The following is an 18,337-nucleotide window of genomic DNA, read 5'->3' as shown; positions in this document are numbered from 1 at the left end:
ATTGATTGTTATATAATATTAGAATAGGAAGATGTGGTATATTGCTAATTTTTCAACTCTCCATCAGAGACCAAAGGATGTAGGAGATTAGCAACTGATGACACTGGACAACCTTCAACAATCAGTAAAGTCCATACCGCATAGCTATTTTTATTGAAAATCATATGTTATTGCTACATGTATGCAAACAATTTTTTATAATCCATAACTCCGGATTTTATTGGTTCTTTTTCAGAAGGATTTAAATGCATCACTTAGAATAAAAGGAGAAAACACAGAAACAAGACCAGAATAAATTCAAAGACAAAAAAGTCAGATCAGTTACTATTTTCATCACTCAGTCAATGAATCGAAGTGTTATTTAATATCTAAAGATATTAAAACCACAATAATGACAATGTTCTGTGCTGAATGGCCAAAAAGTGGACTATACATTACGATCACACAATGCTGGATGATAAGAAACTGTTAATTTTTTGGGTGGAGGGATATCCTGAAAAAAATTAGATTTATGTAAAAAGCTACTAGTATGTTAAGCCTAATAATAGAGTTTTCATTGATTCCAAATGGGAAAAAATTGTGTTTCAAAAAAGTATTCTAGAATTCATAAATAAACATATATTGATACTTACATTATCTGCTTTGTTGTTTAAAAGTTTAGTTTTGAACAGTTATAGAACAATATAATTGCATTAACATTTCCAAGGAAAAAAAGATATTCAACTAAAAAGATTCATCTTAAAACAATTTACTACCGAACAGAATTCATTGTAACATACACATTACTGTATATTTAAAATTTGAATCCCATAGGATTTTATTTTGTCCCATGGGATATTAAAAATCCCATGGGATAATTATAGTCCCATGGGATTTTTTTTGTCCCATGGGACAACAAATATCCCATGGGACTACAATTATCCCATGGGACCCAAAAAAATCCTATGGGATTTAACCAAAATCCCATGGGATAATGGTAAATCCCATGGGATTTGCCCTATCCCATGGGATATTGAAAATCCCATGTTTTTCTAAATCAAATTACAAAATATATATAATAATAACAGCAGAAAAGCAATGAATTTATTGAATCCCATGTAATTCCGCACATTTTGGTTATAGACACGACACTGTAGGTCTAAGGAGAGGCGGCGGCGGATTTGCAAATGAGTGTTTTGCAAATTAAAAGTGTCCAGTGTTCATGGTATGTTTTCGTTAATAGGTTAAACCTTGGGGTAAAGTATGGTATGTTTTTGTAAACAAGTTAAACCTTGGAGTAAAGTATGGTATGTTTTGGTAAACAGGTTAAACCTTGGGGTAAAGTATGGTATGTTTTGGTAAACAGGTTAAACCTTGGGGTAAAGTATGGTATGTTTTTGGAACAAAGCCAACTAATGTAAAGGCAATTAAAAATGTACAATAATATTGAACTTGTGTCATTCAAATGTAAATAGGGTTTCGGCGCCTTTTATTTGCTATTTTTATCAGGAATTTCTCTAGCTCTTTGAAGGTACAGCTAAATTTTCAACTTAATTCTTTACATCGATGAAAAAAATTTAAAACATGATGTAATAATTTGCATTCGATCCTAATACGTCTGACTTTGAAATTGCAACAATGACACAACAAACCCTCAGAAAGTCTGCAACTATAAGAGAATATGAACCATTGTGAAAAAAGTTCAAGGAAAAAAATAATGATGTATTTCTATTCAAAGTAAATTACTATTTTTCTAGTGATATTAAAGATATTTTCTTTTCTTTTTTCTTTTTTATTAGCTTTCAAACATAATTCATCATTTTGTTGTATATTTTAAGATCTGAGCTCATTGCACACACTGACTTCTTTTTCAGCTGGTCAGATTCAGAGAATCACACATTCCAATATGCGATGGTAAATTCAGTCTAACCATCGTCCATATATTCTTGACGGAACGATTTAGCAAGAGTTGCAATATCTTTTTCTGTAAAATTCATTTTTTTATCATAAAAATAGCGGAAAGCTTTTGCTCTATACTTTCCTTCATACCAATAATATGAAAATCTTGGATCAATTACAGTGTATTGACCTGTATCACTAAATCTCTTTGGTGGTGGACATCCATAATGGTCAAGTTTGGCTATTTTTACCGGAAGCTCTTTTCCTGATTTAATGATATCGATATTTTTGTGCATCTCCTCACATATGTAGCATTCAAACCCAGAAAAAAGCGAATAAAATGGTTTTGTCTTATCATGGTATTTCGACCATTCTCTTTTGTTTATTGAATCAATCAGAAAAGTATTCGTCAATCCTCTGGGTTCTTTATACTGTAAATATTCCTCGTATGCAGTATCGTTTCTATCTAAATATTTAATAAAGGCTGCAAGCTTTTCCACATCATCAAAATCATTTATGACAACTGCAGATTTCTTGTTTGGTAAATAATCCTGTAGATCAAAGTGAAAAGAAATTAAATGTCGTTAATGAAATGTCCGTTATTAATGACATCAAAATGTCCAATTTATAAATCTATTTTAGTTAAGCAACATTAACGATGTTGATGATTTCATTGTTTTGTAAACTCCTTTGTATATATATATATCTGTGATCCGTTTATTTGGCAATCGCCATGGCAGTCAGCAGGGTTTAAGAACATCCGTTGTTCGACCTGCTAGTCAAATGCGTTTTGTTAAAATATACTTTTTCACTTTTTTGGTCTTTTGGAAAATGTTGTTTGTGCTGTATTTAGACCCCTCTACAAAGAAATTTGTTTTGCATGCACACGTATAAAAATTGCGGTTTTTATCCAACGCAATTATAGGTTTGAACGTTGTTTTCAATTTAGACTTGTTTATATTTTTTCGTTTGGGCTTGTATTATATTTGCCTTCGGGTTTATATGATCCGTTCATCCTATTTCGACCTTTCAAAATTCAGAAGTCAATCCCAAATTGAGGTAAATTATATGGCCTTCCAAATACCGTTTCGATTCCTAACATCACTGAAGAGACATTAATTGTCGAAATCCGGATATGGTGTACAAATTTTTGCACCTCATGTTTGCGGTATACCATCTTTTCCGCAAGTTTATTGTTTTCTGTTTGGTATTAAATTGATATAATTAAAATCCATTGTGTTACATCTGTGATCCGTTTATTTGGCAATCGCCATGGCAGTCAGCAGGGTTTAAGAACATCCGTTGTTCGACCTGCTAGTCAAATGCGTTTTGTTAAAATATACTTTTTCACTTTTTTGATCTTTTGGAAAATGTTGTTTGTGCTGTATTTAGACCCCTCTACAAAGAAATTTGTTTTGCATGCACACGTATAAAAATTGCGGTTTTTATCCAACGCAATAATAGGTTTGAACGTTGTTTTCAATTTAGACTTGTTTATATATATATATATATACATGTTACAGGTATTAAAATTTTCTAAATTCAAGCATCTTGTAAAATGTCTGAATTTTAAGGCAATTCGTAAAATGCTTAAACTTGACAGGCATTATATAAAATGACCTAAAGGGGCATGAGCTGACAAATTTATGTTCACCGATTTGACTCAAATTCTAATATTTGATTTATAACATACTAAAACGTATATCCAAATTCCAAAAAGTCTAAAATAAATAATTTACGATGCATGAACTTGATAATATGTATCAGCATTTCGTGTGTTTTTTAGTCTAGACGCCATCTAATTAACCATCGAGGTGACCTCCGAAGACTGCCGACGGTCATATTACCCGATACAAACATAGATAGATATATATATATATAGGTAGCGAACACGTGCAATTGGATTTGTCTAGGTCTGTTTGATTTCATATTATAGGTTAAATAAATATGTTACTCATTGTTTTTCCCTGTATAAGAATGAGTTTTTGTGGATCGAATCAGTCAACCAAATGGTTTACCCTTGTTTCACTTTCAATGTTGACATTCCTTTCCTTTTAATAGCTAGTTCATGCGTAAACCCATCGTTGGCTAAGGGGTTAAATAGAAGGTGACTTGAATTCATCAGCGATGTTTCTTAGATTAATTTGACAAAATTGAAACAAACTGGCTGCTAAAAGAACATTATTATTTCACTATTTCACTTTCATTAATGATTGAACAAAAAAAAATCAAATTCTATTTTTTTTATATTTTTTATAGTTAATGCCCCTTTAAAGTACCCAGTCATTTTGTAAAATCACTGTCATTTAGTTACAAAATTCATCAAATTTCCTTATCAATTTTACGCAATTTATAGATAAATGAAATCATTTGTATACATGATAAGAAAACAATACCTGGAAAAAAACAATGAAAAATTTTCAGTAAAATAAAGATACCTGGAGGTAAATTTTTAACGTGGTGACAGTTTTTATATTCATAGTGAGTATGATCGGCCATCTTTATATAATTTTAAGATATTTCATGACGCCATCGCTACAATATTTAACCAAGCCGACATTATAATATGTTTTCCTCTTTTGACTTTAACATAACCCTGTAAAATAATTAGTCTTTATGTGCTTGTCCCAAGTCAGCAGGTCTGTTTGTGAATTGTTGTCCTGATTAAAGTCCTAGCAGATCCCCTCATATTTTTTTATATAAAAGCAATGCAGTGACAGCAAATAGTGTGCATCTTTTGATGTTTTCTTTCATATCAAACCTTCAGAAGAAATAGATTAAATTATTAATAATTTATTTAATTATACATGCAATATTGTGAAATCCCGTAATGAAACAGTTTTAATTAGTATGATTAGATAAGACCTCTGTTTTGAAATAAATTTAATGTATGAATTCGAGAAAGGATAAAAGAAATTTCACTGAGAATCTATAACGACAAGGATCTTGAGTTTCAAAGACTAATGCATTTATTGCATCATTTTCAAGTTGCACTAGGGTATAGTTATCTACGCTCCCCCACACACACGCGCGCACACATATGAAACAGTCCTGTGAAAGTTTTAAAACATCGTAAATATTCTAATAACTCACTTTAATTTTTGGAGATCCAAACACTATAGGAACCGATCCTAAATGAAATGGTCGCCATAACTTTTCTGTTATATAATCATCACATACTGCATTCTCCATTGCTAAAGTAAACTTGTATTTGGCTCCAAGTTCGTAAAATTCTTTGGAAGTCATTGGGGCCATGCTTTTACCGAATGATAAACTGCAACATTAAGTACTAGTAATTCAAATATTGATAAATGAATACAAAGAAGAATAACTGTAATTGATAGATATTCAAGAACAACTGGCATTTTTCATTTTGTTTTTCCTGTTTCTTCGGGCGCATTGTATTTGAGTTAACCGTTCTTTAATGCAGTATTTCATTTGCGCCACAAGGTTATATTTGATTAAAAAAATAAATTTTTAAAGATCAATAATTATTTTTCGCCATTTTACAGCTGTTAGCACAATTGACGAATGACATTCTTCCATTGTAAGTTGTATCGTAAATACAAGGCTTGTATTATAAATTTTAATAAAAAGGTATTCAATTGAGTTCAAACTCATTTTTCTGACATTACGGAAAGTCGCTTAGGTATAAATTTACATTTCCAAGGTGACAAGATAGACATAAATCAGTCGGAGAAAAACAAAGGAAATTATTCCGTATTTTTTATGACAAAACATACAGATTATCCAGTGTATAAAGGAATAGAAATAAGTTTTATAGCTGCAATCCGTATTGTTAAAGGTATGCATGCACATCCCTTAATTCACTTTATGATGCAAACAGAAGCTGCAGGTAATGCGTTTTTAACGTACCCTGCTCTATATCCTACATATCCCTCGCCGTGGTGATATGGGGTAACATGTAACGCAGGCGAACGGAAGTGATTAATACCAGTTTTTGATATATTAGCTGATTAGTTATAATATAATACTTATACTATATGTATTAACCCGTATTATTGGCGTAAATGAAATCTTTTATTTTGTAACTATTTAATTGTTAAAATTATAATTATTTTTATTGAAAATTCACTTGCAGACTCTGTATATAAAAGGAAATGTGAAGATTACGTTGTTTATACGGCTATCAATCAAGTAAACATACAATCACATTAGTTAACAGTAGACAGATGTCTATAAAAACATAAGTCCAGCTCTAAATCGTTAGAGTCTATGTCGCTGTGAATAATTAAACAAAGGGATATGCAATCATGCAGTAACAAATATAATTCTAATATAGCATAATACAATCAAATACTTCTCCAAAATGTTGTAATTATAAATATATGCTAGATAATTTGTGTCTACAATTTTATTTATGCAAACCAATTCCTAATGTTTACAAAACATGTATTACGGAAAATAATATTAAGTAGCCACAACTTAGCTATAGAAAATGGAAGATTTTATGTTTAGCAAGAAATAATACAATATGTACTTTTTGTAAAAAATATATAGAGGATGAGTTTCATTTCATCCTCAAATGTCCATTTTTCAAGGTTTTCGAAAATTTTGTATTAAGCCATATTATTGGAAAAAAAAACATCGATGTACAAATTTATTACACTAATGAGTACAAACAATGTAAAAGAGCTGTGTAATTTAGGTAAATTTATTTTTAGATCTTTTAAGCTTAGAACCGATATGTTAAAATAATGTTTATTTATAATTACAACACCTTCTGCTATTCTGTCACATATTTTTATGTTTATATATGTATTATTGATGTGGATGTATTTCAAATGTGCACCTATAGTTTATATAGACTTTGGTAATAAAGATATATATAAAATCACAGTTGAGGTTCCCGACTTGAAACATTTCTTTCTATGGGTCTCCTTTCCCCGTATTTGACTTCGATCAGTGTACTAACAAGAGCATTTACAAAATGTAAAAAAAAAATACATATCAAAGATGCCATGCATATTATTTGGTACGCAAGTCACGCGTTTTGTCTACACAAGACTCACCGGTGACTATCGCAAAAAATGTTGGAACACCATATCAAATACGGTTTAAGAGCAGTACAGTACTGGACAGAAAAAAGTACTAACTTCTACTAAAATGTCTAAGATCAATCGGCTAACTAGTCTACATAAAATCACAGCATTCGTTAGACGAGCGATGTCTTAGTGTAAGACTGTATTACAATACATTTATATAGTACATAAGAGGTGGTCTATCACAATGCATATAACAACGAGTAAACAAACCTGTCCATTAGTTCTACTTTATAAAATATTCACTTTATTTTAGTAAATTATACATACCTCTCTGGCAAAGCTTTATTATTGTTACATTTACCATACGAGTCTACTCGTATAAATTTCTGTAGTAACTCCACGTATACATCTCTGTTGGATGGTACATTACAATCACTATGAATATAAAATATTGGTGCTAAATTTTCTTCAGTTTGATATCTATTTTTATCTTGTGTTGACACAAGATATTGTTTGCTCTGTAGGTAGGAAATGCTTGGTAAGAAATGAGTAGTGATTGGATAGTCGGATTCACGTTTGAAGGTAGCAGTGTAATTAAAAAGAGATAGTATCTCTTCATGATTGAAAAGAAAATCGGCATTTTTCGGAGATTCTTCATGAATAACAGCCCACGTTATTTCCTGTCGTCGATGTTTTGGTAGATCCATGAAATAGAAATGTGTTCCATAATAAATGATTGCCTACGAAATAGAAATATAAAAATATGAAATATTTTTTGATAAAATTCACTAATAAATTATGTCTACTATAAGTTAACTAACAACCCATACAAAACTTATATAGGCGTTGTTATGAATAGCATGTACATGTATTTGACCCACGAAGTTGAACACGAAATCGATCGCTACAAACATCCCTCATTTTGTATCATTTGAGTTAGACATTTGAAGAATTTTTATTTGCAAAGGGTAAAAGTGTATCTCTCAAACAATGTGTTAAAATCTACCAAAATTTAACTCAAACTGATTCAACGTTATCATGGTTATGGAATTTCGGAATAACAAAAGGATCTGATTCACCGGATCATTAATCTTTGTCAGATAACCATCAATCAACAAAAACAATTTTATTTTACTAAAAGTGTAAATTGTTTTGAAATGTAAATATCAAATCTCCCAAATTTGAAGCCAATACATGCATTCATTATTGTTCATGGCGATTATAGTTTAATTCCTACCTTCCATCTAAGGGGGGGGGGGGGGGGGGGGGGTAACGCAACACTGAAATACTGACCCCTGTATTCCAATGGAATTCTTAACGAATATTGCAATATAAACGTTTTATTGATAGATAAATATTGGCTTCAGATTGTTGCTCGTGTCTTATTATATAAGATTCTCTACTAATGCGTATATCTAAAAGGATTGTTAGATTTATTATGTAATTTGTGTTGCTCTGGGATATATGTTGAAGTTTCTTCATAATTGTAAATCAGAGTGATCGAGTTATATGAAATTTCACTTAAAGTTTGAAAAATTTTAAAAGACATATGAAGATCTTCAGTAAACAATAAATTTTTAAACTTTTGGAGAACACAAAAATACACCCAGATCCAATACTCAAATTAGCTCCTGAAGAAGTAAACACTTATGACCACATTATTTATGTATTGCGGGACGAACAATCTATTTTTGAAGCACTTAAACTTAGCCTTTTAAAACTAATTGCATGTAATAGAATAACAAAAAATACACTCTAAAAGTACACTGTAATCAATACAAAAAAAACCCACCTAACTCAATGATAACTAACAATGAAGAAGCAATAAAACAAGTTGTACACTAAACATTTTGGCCAGCCATATCTCCCTTTAAAAACATGTGTATGATTGAAATATGATTAAAATACCAAAGTGACATTCAAACTCATAAGCCGAAAACAAACTGACAACGCAATGACAAAAAACGAAAAACGACCAAAAGACAAACAATAGTAAACAAAACACAACATAGAAAAGTAAAGACCGAGCAACACGATCCCCACCAAAACCCGTGGTGAGCGATCTAAGGTGCTCCGGAAGGGTTAACAGATCCTTTTTAATTTATCTCACCATTGTATCTGGGTGATCAGTCAAACTTCGATTTGATACTACATGACATTTAACACCTTGTTTACAGGTTATGAAGTCATCTTTTCCTGCGCCATGTGAATAAAAGTCCCACCATAGTAACTTTGGTATAGCAGGAATTTGTTTTCCGATATTCGTAATTTTTACATTATCACGTGTAAGATCTGTTGCCATTTGATTCAGCTTTTCTATTCCATGAACTGGTGTTTCTGACGAAAGTTTTGATATTCTAAGTAGAGGATAAGTAGAAACAGTTTGATCTTCGTATTGGTATGAATCTTCTTTAGAAGTTTGATGTTTTAATGTGGTAGAAGTTTTGGAATCAAGTTGTTCGAACTCTTCGTTTCCTTCAAGATCATCAACCGACATCAATGGTTGTCTTTCATTATTCCAATCCAAAGTTTGCTCACTATAATGTACAGACTCGTAATTCAAATGTGTATTACTTTCAGCAACACTTTGTTTGGCTAAAATGTCTAAATTTTCCCTATTTGCCCTATCTTTAGTTCGTCTTGCTGTACAGCCATTTTCATTCATGCAGACGTCGTTTAATGCTTTCTCTACAAATTTGGACAATATAATAACTTCTCTTTTGTTCTTTTTACATATAGCATGTACTTGTATAATATTATATTACATATTATTAGTCTGAACAGAGATGTGATGAATGTGCATTTCTTTTTATTTGTCCTTGTAAATTTTTAACCTTTACTGTTTAGTCCATTTTTTGTAACTTACCTTTGGCGTAAATCGGTAATGATACATCCCGCCATTGTTTTATTGTGCTATGGTCAATTTTGTATTCTTGTCTTTCATTTTTGCTTATGTACTTTGTCTATAGAGTGTCTATATGCCATTTTGTTTTTCTTTGTTAAAATAATTATTTGTTTTTATAGTGATTAAGATTATATTACAATGTTGACTGCTGTGCCCCAATTTTTGACATTTTTACCTAATTATGTCTGTTTGTTTTGCCCACACATTGTTGTCAATATAATGGAATTTTACGCGACTGTCATACAAGTGAGAGGTTTAGCTAGCTGTAAAATCATGTTAATTCACCATTTTCTACATAAGGAAATACCTGTACCAAGTCAGGAATATGACATGTGTTTTGCATTCGTTTGATGTGTTTGAGCTTTTGATTTTGTTATTTAATAAGGGACATTCCGATTTGAATTTCCTTTGGAGTTCGGTATTTTTGTTATACTACTTTTTATATGAAGAAGTGTCATAAAAGTAATGAACAGAAAAACCAACAACGAACAGTTTGCTTGTCATTTTTCAATTTGACAAAGTTTTAGCTTGGTCTCACTTAATACCTATGTTTCATCAAAGTCTGAATAACACATGAATAAAGGAAAATATTGTATGTTCCCCAATGAAACAGTAAGCAAACGACACAAAACACGAGTTCAGAAGGTTAACAAAAGGTCAAAGACAATATACAAAGTAGTAGAAACAGTAAGGGTCATTTTTTATCCTACCTCAAAACCAAACATTTTTGTTTTATATTTTCTAGTTGGACAAACTTGATTTCCTTACAGAATATAATTTTCTAAACTATTCTAAGCATTTTTCTTCATACGGCAAATTCTAAATTGCAAATAGTTTAGAGGAGATGTGAATTAATTAAACCGCATCCATCAAAGATCTCTTATCGATACCAAATTCCTTTAATGACAAGATCATTATACATTGTAATATAACTCCTTTTTAATGTCGCTCAATCTTTAGTTCTATGTGGACTGTTGTTTGTCTTTCGTCGTTCTCCTTTTTTGGCCGTTGTGTTTTTTTTTATTTATAGTTTTTATTGTGCCATTTGCATCTTTTCACTATTTGTCAATTAGTCTTGTCAATGAGCTATATATTTATCCTAGTTGTCGGTAAATGAGGAATAACCGTTTCTGTGGGTTCTACATAAAAATATTGGGATCAAGCCCTGTCCTACTTGATCTTAATCTTATCTTTTCTCCTAGAAATATTTATACTGTATTCTTCATTTTATTTTACGCATTTACAAAATTTATTTACAAAATACAATTAAGGAACAATTTAAAAAATATATTTAAACCATATCTTTGAATTAAGAAAATGAATAAGCGTGTTTTTTTTATATATATAAATAAGTGTTTTCGCAATAATTAACGGATATATTTAAAAGTAAAAGTATACCAGGCGAGACGGATTTAAATAAGAAAAAAATGAAAAAATTTAACAAACACTTTGCTTGTTATTTTAATATTTTAATACGTATTTATACTGAACTGAGAAATACTGTTAATCCGATATGTCTAAAATACAAGTGTAGCAAAAGATTAGTGTGTATTTTAGCTGAATATACGATAGTCAGACACCGGTGCATAGTATTACACACTAAACATCAAAATAACTGTTATTTCAGGAGAACTTTTATTGTTTTGTACATAAATCAGACGGTTTCTTTTCTCGTTTGAATTGTTTTACATTTGTCATTTCGGGACTTTTTGTAGCTTACTATGCTGTATGGGTTTTGCTCATTGTTGAAGGCCGTACGGTGACCTATAGTTGTAAACTTTGGCGTTTGGTCTCTGGTGGAGAGTAGTCTCATTTGGCAATCATGCCACATCTTTTTTTTTAAATAGTTTAAACTTACCAGTTAAATAAACTTCATAACAATATGAACCAACTACTAAAACTATTGTTGTTATCACTAAATATAGAATTATTCTTCGCCACTTCCTACAAATACAAGTACAGTGCAATTATGTGCTCATTTAGAAGAACTATTGTGATTTCTAATGAATAAGCCTTTTATAGAAATCATATATTTCTACAAGCGGTGTAGCTATTTTTCAGATCCTTTGCCTTAGTAGTATGTTTGGCAAAGTAACTTTATCCCGATTAAAAGACGATTAATTTGGCATACCACTTGAAAAAGAGGGTAATACTATGTTGGATAGGATAGAAAAGACATTTGACAATTAAACAGTCTTTACATCTTAGTTATTTTAAGGACTTTAAGATTAAACACTCTATTTCCGACTAGGCGTTGCTGCATATTAAAACACTCTACACGTGGGTAATAATATTAATACTTTATACCCAGTTTCAGACAAAGCACGCGACAGGAATGACTCTTTCTTTTTATAAATATATTTAATCAATAAATATATATTATTAAAACAAATCGTGTAAATTAAAATATCATACAACATATTTTATCAACATAATATTGGAAATTCAATATATCTATTGCGTTTACATGACTAAAATTGAGACTGATCCCACCTTAACTCGTCACAGCTTAAACACGTTTAATCTATTTTGCTTATTAGTTATCCAATTTACGTCATTTATCTTACTTTTATTGTTGTGTTGACTCAGAAAACTCTAAATCATAGATCTGTTCATTCGAGAAGTATATTCAAGATTATTTAATCTGTACTTAATTTCCAGCGATATTTTCACATTTCGCACAAACAATTATTAGGGAGCTACCATTTGATTTTTAGGGGGGGGGCTAGGATGAAAGATTTTGTCCTGCATTTTTTTTAGTTGTAATCTCTGTCCTGCCTTTTTATTTTTCACTCTATTAGGTCCTGCCTTTTTTTATTAGTTTATCCTGACTTTTTTGACATGAATTGTCATCCTGCCTTTTTTTTTTTTGGCCAAGTTGCTCATCATGGCCTGCTTTTTTTTTACTAAAAACTCCTGTCCTGCCTTTTTTTCAAATTTCATCCTAGCAACCCCCCCCCCCCCCCAGCCCCCCCCCCCCCCAAAAAAAAAATCAAATGGTAGCTCCCTTATTCTACTTTTCCGAATCACGTGAACACTTTATGACTTCGTAGTAAGTTTCTTTTCAGTTTTTACATTTTTCACTTGTGTCAGTAAGTTGTTATTGTACAACTTTCGTGGAATATAATTTTTTCGGTATTTCAGATGATAAATAAGTTTGCTTAAACCGATTAATGAATGGTTGTTACAATACTCATGACAATTAATAAGATTTTTTTGAGAAAAAAGTAAAACATACAATGCTTAGACCAAGATCTTGTGACTTTAGATATAGTAAATTAGTTTTCAGATACACTTCAATGATGCATACTGTTTTATTTTGCCGCTTCAGATCTTTTTTTTTTGAAAAAAACAGCCATTTTTTTTCTCTTCAGACACAACTATTGAAGCTTTCTCTTATATGAAATATACTAAATGGTTAAGTAGGAGGGTCAAATATACTCATTTTGTAAATTTACAAATACAACTCTACATATGAAAACTTAAAAATAAGACGATCTGCGAAACTTTTTCCGTACACCTAGACAATGCATTGGTGTATAATAACTTGCTAGTAATTATCTGTGTACTATAACTTGCTAGATACTTTATATGCACTGTAACTTGCTATTAACTATGTATATTGTAAAATGCTAGTCACTCTATGTGTACTGTAATTTGGAAGTTATCATATTTACACTGCAACTAGCTAATTCGCGGTTCTACAATATGTCGTCGATATCTGTATTATGGCATTGCACAAGGTAATGTTGATCTCTGACTGTTAATGATGTCTTTACACTAAATCCATTGGATGTTGGATGTCTACTGATTGATATTATAGTCTTAGATACATGTTTTTTATTAGCTGTTATTAGCTTTGAACTATAGCTGTCAGTAACTGCGAGTATTCTCAGATCTGTAATTAGTGTCTTTTTTTTTGTTTGTTTTGGGGATGTATAAATACCCGGTTTTTGTTACTTGTTTTTCTGCTTTGTATCGATCTGATGAGTTGAGCCCTTTTCAACTAAATTTTATAGCTTTTTCCATATGTTTGCTGTTAAACCACTGTCCTAGGTTAGGGGAAGGGTTGGGAGCCACAAACATGTTTAATCCCGCCACATTCTGTATGTGCATGTCCCAAGTCAGGAGCCTGTAATTCAGTAATATGTAGTTGTCGTTTGTTGCTGTATATTATATTGGTTTTTAGTTCATTTTTTGTACATAAATCAGGCCATTAGTTTTCTCGTTTGTATTGTTTTACATTTGTCATTTCGGGGCCTTTTATAGCTGACTATACGGTATGGGTTTTGCTCATTGTTAAAGGCCGTACGGTGACCTATAGTTGTTAAACTTCTATGTATTTTTGTCTCTGGTGGATAGTTGTGTCATTTGCAATCATACCACATCTCCTTATTTTTATAATAGCTGTATATTTGTTTATTGTAACTTGCTAGTAATTTTATGTATACTGTAACTTGCTGGTTACTGTATGTATACTATAACGTGTAAGTAACTTTTGGTCTATTGTACATGGCAATTGCTGGTAACTTTATGGCCACTCCAACTTGCTTTTAACTTTGTGTGCACTATAACTTAGAAGTTGCTTTATTCGCACTGTAACTTGCTACTAACTGTATGTGCACTGTAACTTGCTAGTAACTTAATGTGTACTGTAACTTGCTAGTAACTTAACGTGTACTGTAACTGCTAGTAACTTTTTTCTTGTGTCATGGAGTAGTTAGGTGTGAATGAATAGAGTTCATAAAATGTCGATTTTAAAGTAAACCGAAAGTTGAAATACATATTTGAGAGTAATTTATGAATGTTATTTGCAATGTGTTACTGATCAGTAATGATCGTCAAGTAGCTATTATATAGATTAGACCGTTGGTTTTTCCGTTTGAATGGTTTTACACTAGTAATTTTTTGGGGCCCTTTATAGCTTGCTGTTCGGTGTGAGCCAATGCTCCGTGTTGAAGGCCGTACCTTGACCTATAATGTTTTACTTTTATAAATTGTAACTTGGATGGAGAGTTGTCTCATTGGCACTCATACCACATCTTCCTATATCTATATAGAGTGTGAATATAATTTACGGTCATTTTAGTTCAATGTAGTTGCTTACTGGTTTAATGTTTTCTATACTGACTGTTTAGATGTCACATTTAGGAAACTTGGAAAGGAATTCTTTTTTCATACAAAATGCATAATGAAATGAAAGTAATATGCATAGCTCTTAACGTCATTATCTTTATTTGTACTATGAAACTTTGAACGTCAAGTATTTGGAAATTTTAAGTCGAATAAAATTCGTTCGTATGATTTTAGAACAAATATATAGTTTATTTGGTCTGTAACTCATGGAAAACGTCAAATGCAGGTCGTATGCCTTAATGCTTTCACATCAGAATTTGTTTACATACAAGAAAACAGCAAGGTAAATTTCTTGAAAGTATGTTTGATTGTATATGAGAAATATGAGAAATGAAATAAAGGTACATTATATTGCAGAAACAGGTGCATCAAAATATATTTAATATTTAAAAAAAAACAAAAAAACTGAGGGATGAGTCAGTTGAGACTCTTCTACTCCTCGCTTTATGATATGAAAATAATATTTGAAGTAGTTTTCATTTTTAGGAATGGTGAAATAGATTACTGCTTGAATATCTTTTACAATCTGGATATAGTTTATGTCGGTTTTTTTTTTTAAAGTAGTACATATGTAGCAAACAGACCTCAAATTCCAATCATTTGATAAAATCAAATTACCAATGAAACGGTTTTTCAGATAACAAAAAAAATCGTGAAATATTCATTATTAATAAAAGAAAATCCCACTTTACCTGTGCATTTTATTTCATCAGCTGTTGAAACCTTATCATAGGTAATAATATGTACATAGCAAGTTCATCAACAAAACAACAATTTATCGATACGGATTACGTTCGTCAATAGTATCTTACAGTAAAGACTACAAATTGATTTAAGATGTGCACTGAGGACTTTTCACGTGATTGTATTCGGATTCGGACGATTATGTTATTGTTGAATGTTTCATCAATGCACATTGACATGCACTATGGTCCGATGTTGGTGGAAAAGATTATTTTGACTGCACTGTAAAGTGATGCTTGTAGACCGGATGAATGGGTAGCTGACGTTAGACTGCCTGACGAAAAAAGCAAAGCATAGGGTAAATGCCAAGCATGGGTCATCTACGGGTCATTTTCTCCACAACAACACGAGTTTTGGATTTGACTTCATCAATTTGCATCTGTATGTGTGTACTAAAACATTTATTTAGTCTCCGTGTCTGACGGGAAAAGTATTGGTACTCATTGTTTTATAACAAGCCCCTCTTGAGGTGGAATGCTGCCATTGGTATGATTGGTATATTTTCTGGTAATTTTATAATAGGACGACCCTGCTATCACAGACGGTATGGTGAATAGCTAACAGCTTTAGGTCAAAAAGACACATAATTGGAATTACAATTTTGTATTACTCAATAAAAGTTCGAAGTATCAACAATTGACGTTATAATAACAGTATCCAGCGTATATTTAATATAAACCCAGTATAAACATAATAAAGGTTTTATCCAAAAACATAAATGAAATCAACAATTTATATATCCGAAATCCGTATTGTGGCTTCTCCAAATCCAAACTAACCTAACTTTAGATCTTATTTAAAATATATTGTTAAACCTATACAGTATATATCTAATACATTGTATACCTAATACATTGTACAATATATATTACATCATGATCTAGAAACAAACAAACAAAATACAAACTTTAAAGCACATGAAAGGATAAAGTCTTAGTGTTAAACTATGTAGAAAATCACTAACGGATCATTAGGCTTAACAATGTCAACATACTAATTAGTAAATAACTGTAGTTAAACCGTTAATACTCAAAAACAATAGAGAAAGTATTAAAATAAAATAAATGAACTGAGAAAAGGTACTTTAATTTGATCATAGGAAAAAGGTTGTTTGTCATTGTCACATTTTTAACTGCATTTTTGATCATGCTTGTTGATTATGAATACATGTATTTTAATTTAAACGGAAGCGTTTTCTCATTAATCACTTTTAAAAGGGGGTGCTATTTAAGTTTAATGTTTATAATCTTCAATGGTGTGTTTGCTACATGAGGGATTTTTTTAAACTCTAAGTAACAAAATAGGGTGATGCATTGTCGTATATTTCTTACATCAACAGTCGTTTCCTGATTTTTTTTCATCTGCTACGCGTCGCCAGTAAAAATGAATTTGCGACCGTTAAATTGCTAATTGACGGCGTCAACTTTTCAACTACAGTACTGTTATCCTTAAATGACATCGACTACACCTGGGCCATAAGAAAGCAACAAAACACACATCATACGCACACACAAAACAACTGAAGGCTGAGCAACATGGACCCTATCCAAACCGTGTGTGACCTCAGGACTCCGGAGTGGTAGGCAGATCTTGCTCCACTAGTGGCACACGTTGTGTTACTCATGACAAGTAAATATACATTTCCAGTAGTTAACTGCATCATAAACGAAGAAAAGAACACAGAATTATGGCTGCAACAAGTGAAACGTAACAGTGGCCATCCGTCATGATGTTTTCTATTAACCTGTCAAAGATGTTATCGCACCTTTGCCATTTTAAATCATTAAAACAAAACTATATTATTCTCAGTCTGCGTGAAAACATACTCAATGTTAGACTGAACAGAAATAATGTCGTGTATATATCAATGTGATAATATTCAATTGATTGATTGTTGGTTGCTTAACGATAACATTCAACATAACAACAGAAGTTAATATAAGGTCTTAAGAAAAGGCAAGTGTCTATCAAATATGTCAAGCTCCAAATCGACCCGAATCTAACAATTTATGTATAAAATGAACAGAAATTATCAAAGATCTGCACTGAGCCCTCTTTAAATTCGATCAATTAAGTTACTGAACGCAAGCGCAAAGTGATTGGCAATGATTGACATCTACACTATAAGAATAGGAATTTGCACACTAAATGTGAAACTCGTGCTGCTATAAAAACTTGAATTCCCCCCTTAATTAAAATAACTTTATTTCATACGATAAAGTTTACACTGTATATTGTATATTGTCCAGATGTTACTTATATAAAGATTTAGGTATTTTTATGTTTGCCATAAAAAATCGATCAGGTTATAAATGAATATTGAATACTATGATTAAGCCTATTGATGAAAAAGTTATTTAAATCATGAATTGGAAATGTGCATTTGACATTCAGTGGCAAGTGAGTGGTTCACGCATAGTCGAGACGTGCAAATTGTCAAAAATGTATAACAAGTATTTATATAACAAAAATACCGAACTCCAAGGTAAATTCAAACGTTAGACTTTATCACCCAACGGAACAAATGGGAAAAAACAACTCTCATATTACTGACTTGGAACATGCATTTTCGGGGAGAAAATGGTGGGTTAAACCTGGTTTTATAGCTAGCTAAACCTCCCACTTTTATGACAGTTGTTTATAGTTCCGACATAGTTAGGTGAACAAC

General features: G+C 31.4%; 1 protein-coding gene across 1 annotated transcript; it reads right to left on the bottom strand.

Moving 5' to 3' along the window:
- Window positions 1-1,612: 1,612 nt before the first annotated feature.
- LOC127707901 (alpha-(1,3)-fucosyltransferase 11-like) lies at window positions 1,613-16,447 on the bottom strand. The gene is made up of 6 exons (XM_052212660.1): window positions 15,618-16,447; window positions 11,648-11,733; window positions 8,995-9,572; window positions 7,212-7,624; window positions 4,972-5,152; window positions 1,613-2,429 (listed from the first exon to the last, which is right to left on the bottom strand). The coding sequence occupies exons 1-6, from the start codon at window positions 15,623-15,625 to the stop codon at window positions 1,905-1,907; spliced, it is 1,791 nt and encodes a 596-aa protein (XP_052068620.1). The 5' UTR covers window positions 15,626-16,447; the 3' UTR covers window positions 1,613-1,904.
- Between the last annotated feature and the right edge of the window lie 1,890 nt (window positions 16,448-18,337).

This window comes from Mytilus californianus, unplaced genomic scaffold (genome assembly GCF_021869535.1).
Source record: "Mytilus californianus isolate M0D057914Y unplaced genomic scaffold, xbMytCali1.0.p SCAF_7, whole genome shotgun sequence".
NCBI classification, from domain to species: domain Eukaryota; kingdom Metazoa; phylum Mollusca; class Bivalvia; order Mytilida; family Mytilidae; genus Mytilus; species Mytilus californianus.
The sequence above is the reverse complement of the archived record's forward strand: the minus strand, read 5'-3'. Positions and strand labels throughout refer to the sequence as shown.

Bases quoted from the DNA above. Each gene is read 5' to 3' on its own strand.
- LOC127707901 (XM_052212660.1), bottom strand. The intron at 7,625-8,994 runs GTGAGATAAATT...TCTATTTCGTAG, and splicing joins CTGATCACCCAGATACAATG to GCAATCATTTATTATGGAAC. The intron at 2,430-4,971 runs GTGAGTTATTAG...TTTGATCTACAG, and splicing joins TTGGATCTCCAAAAATTAAA to GATTATTTACCAAACAAGAA.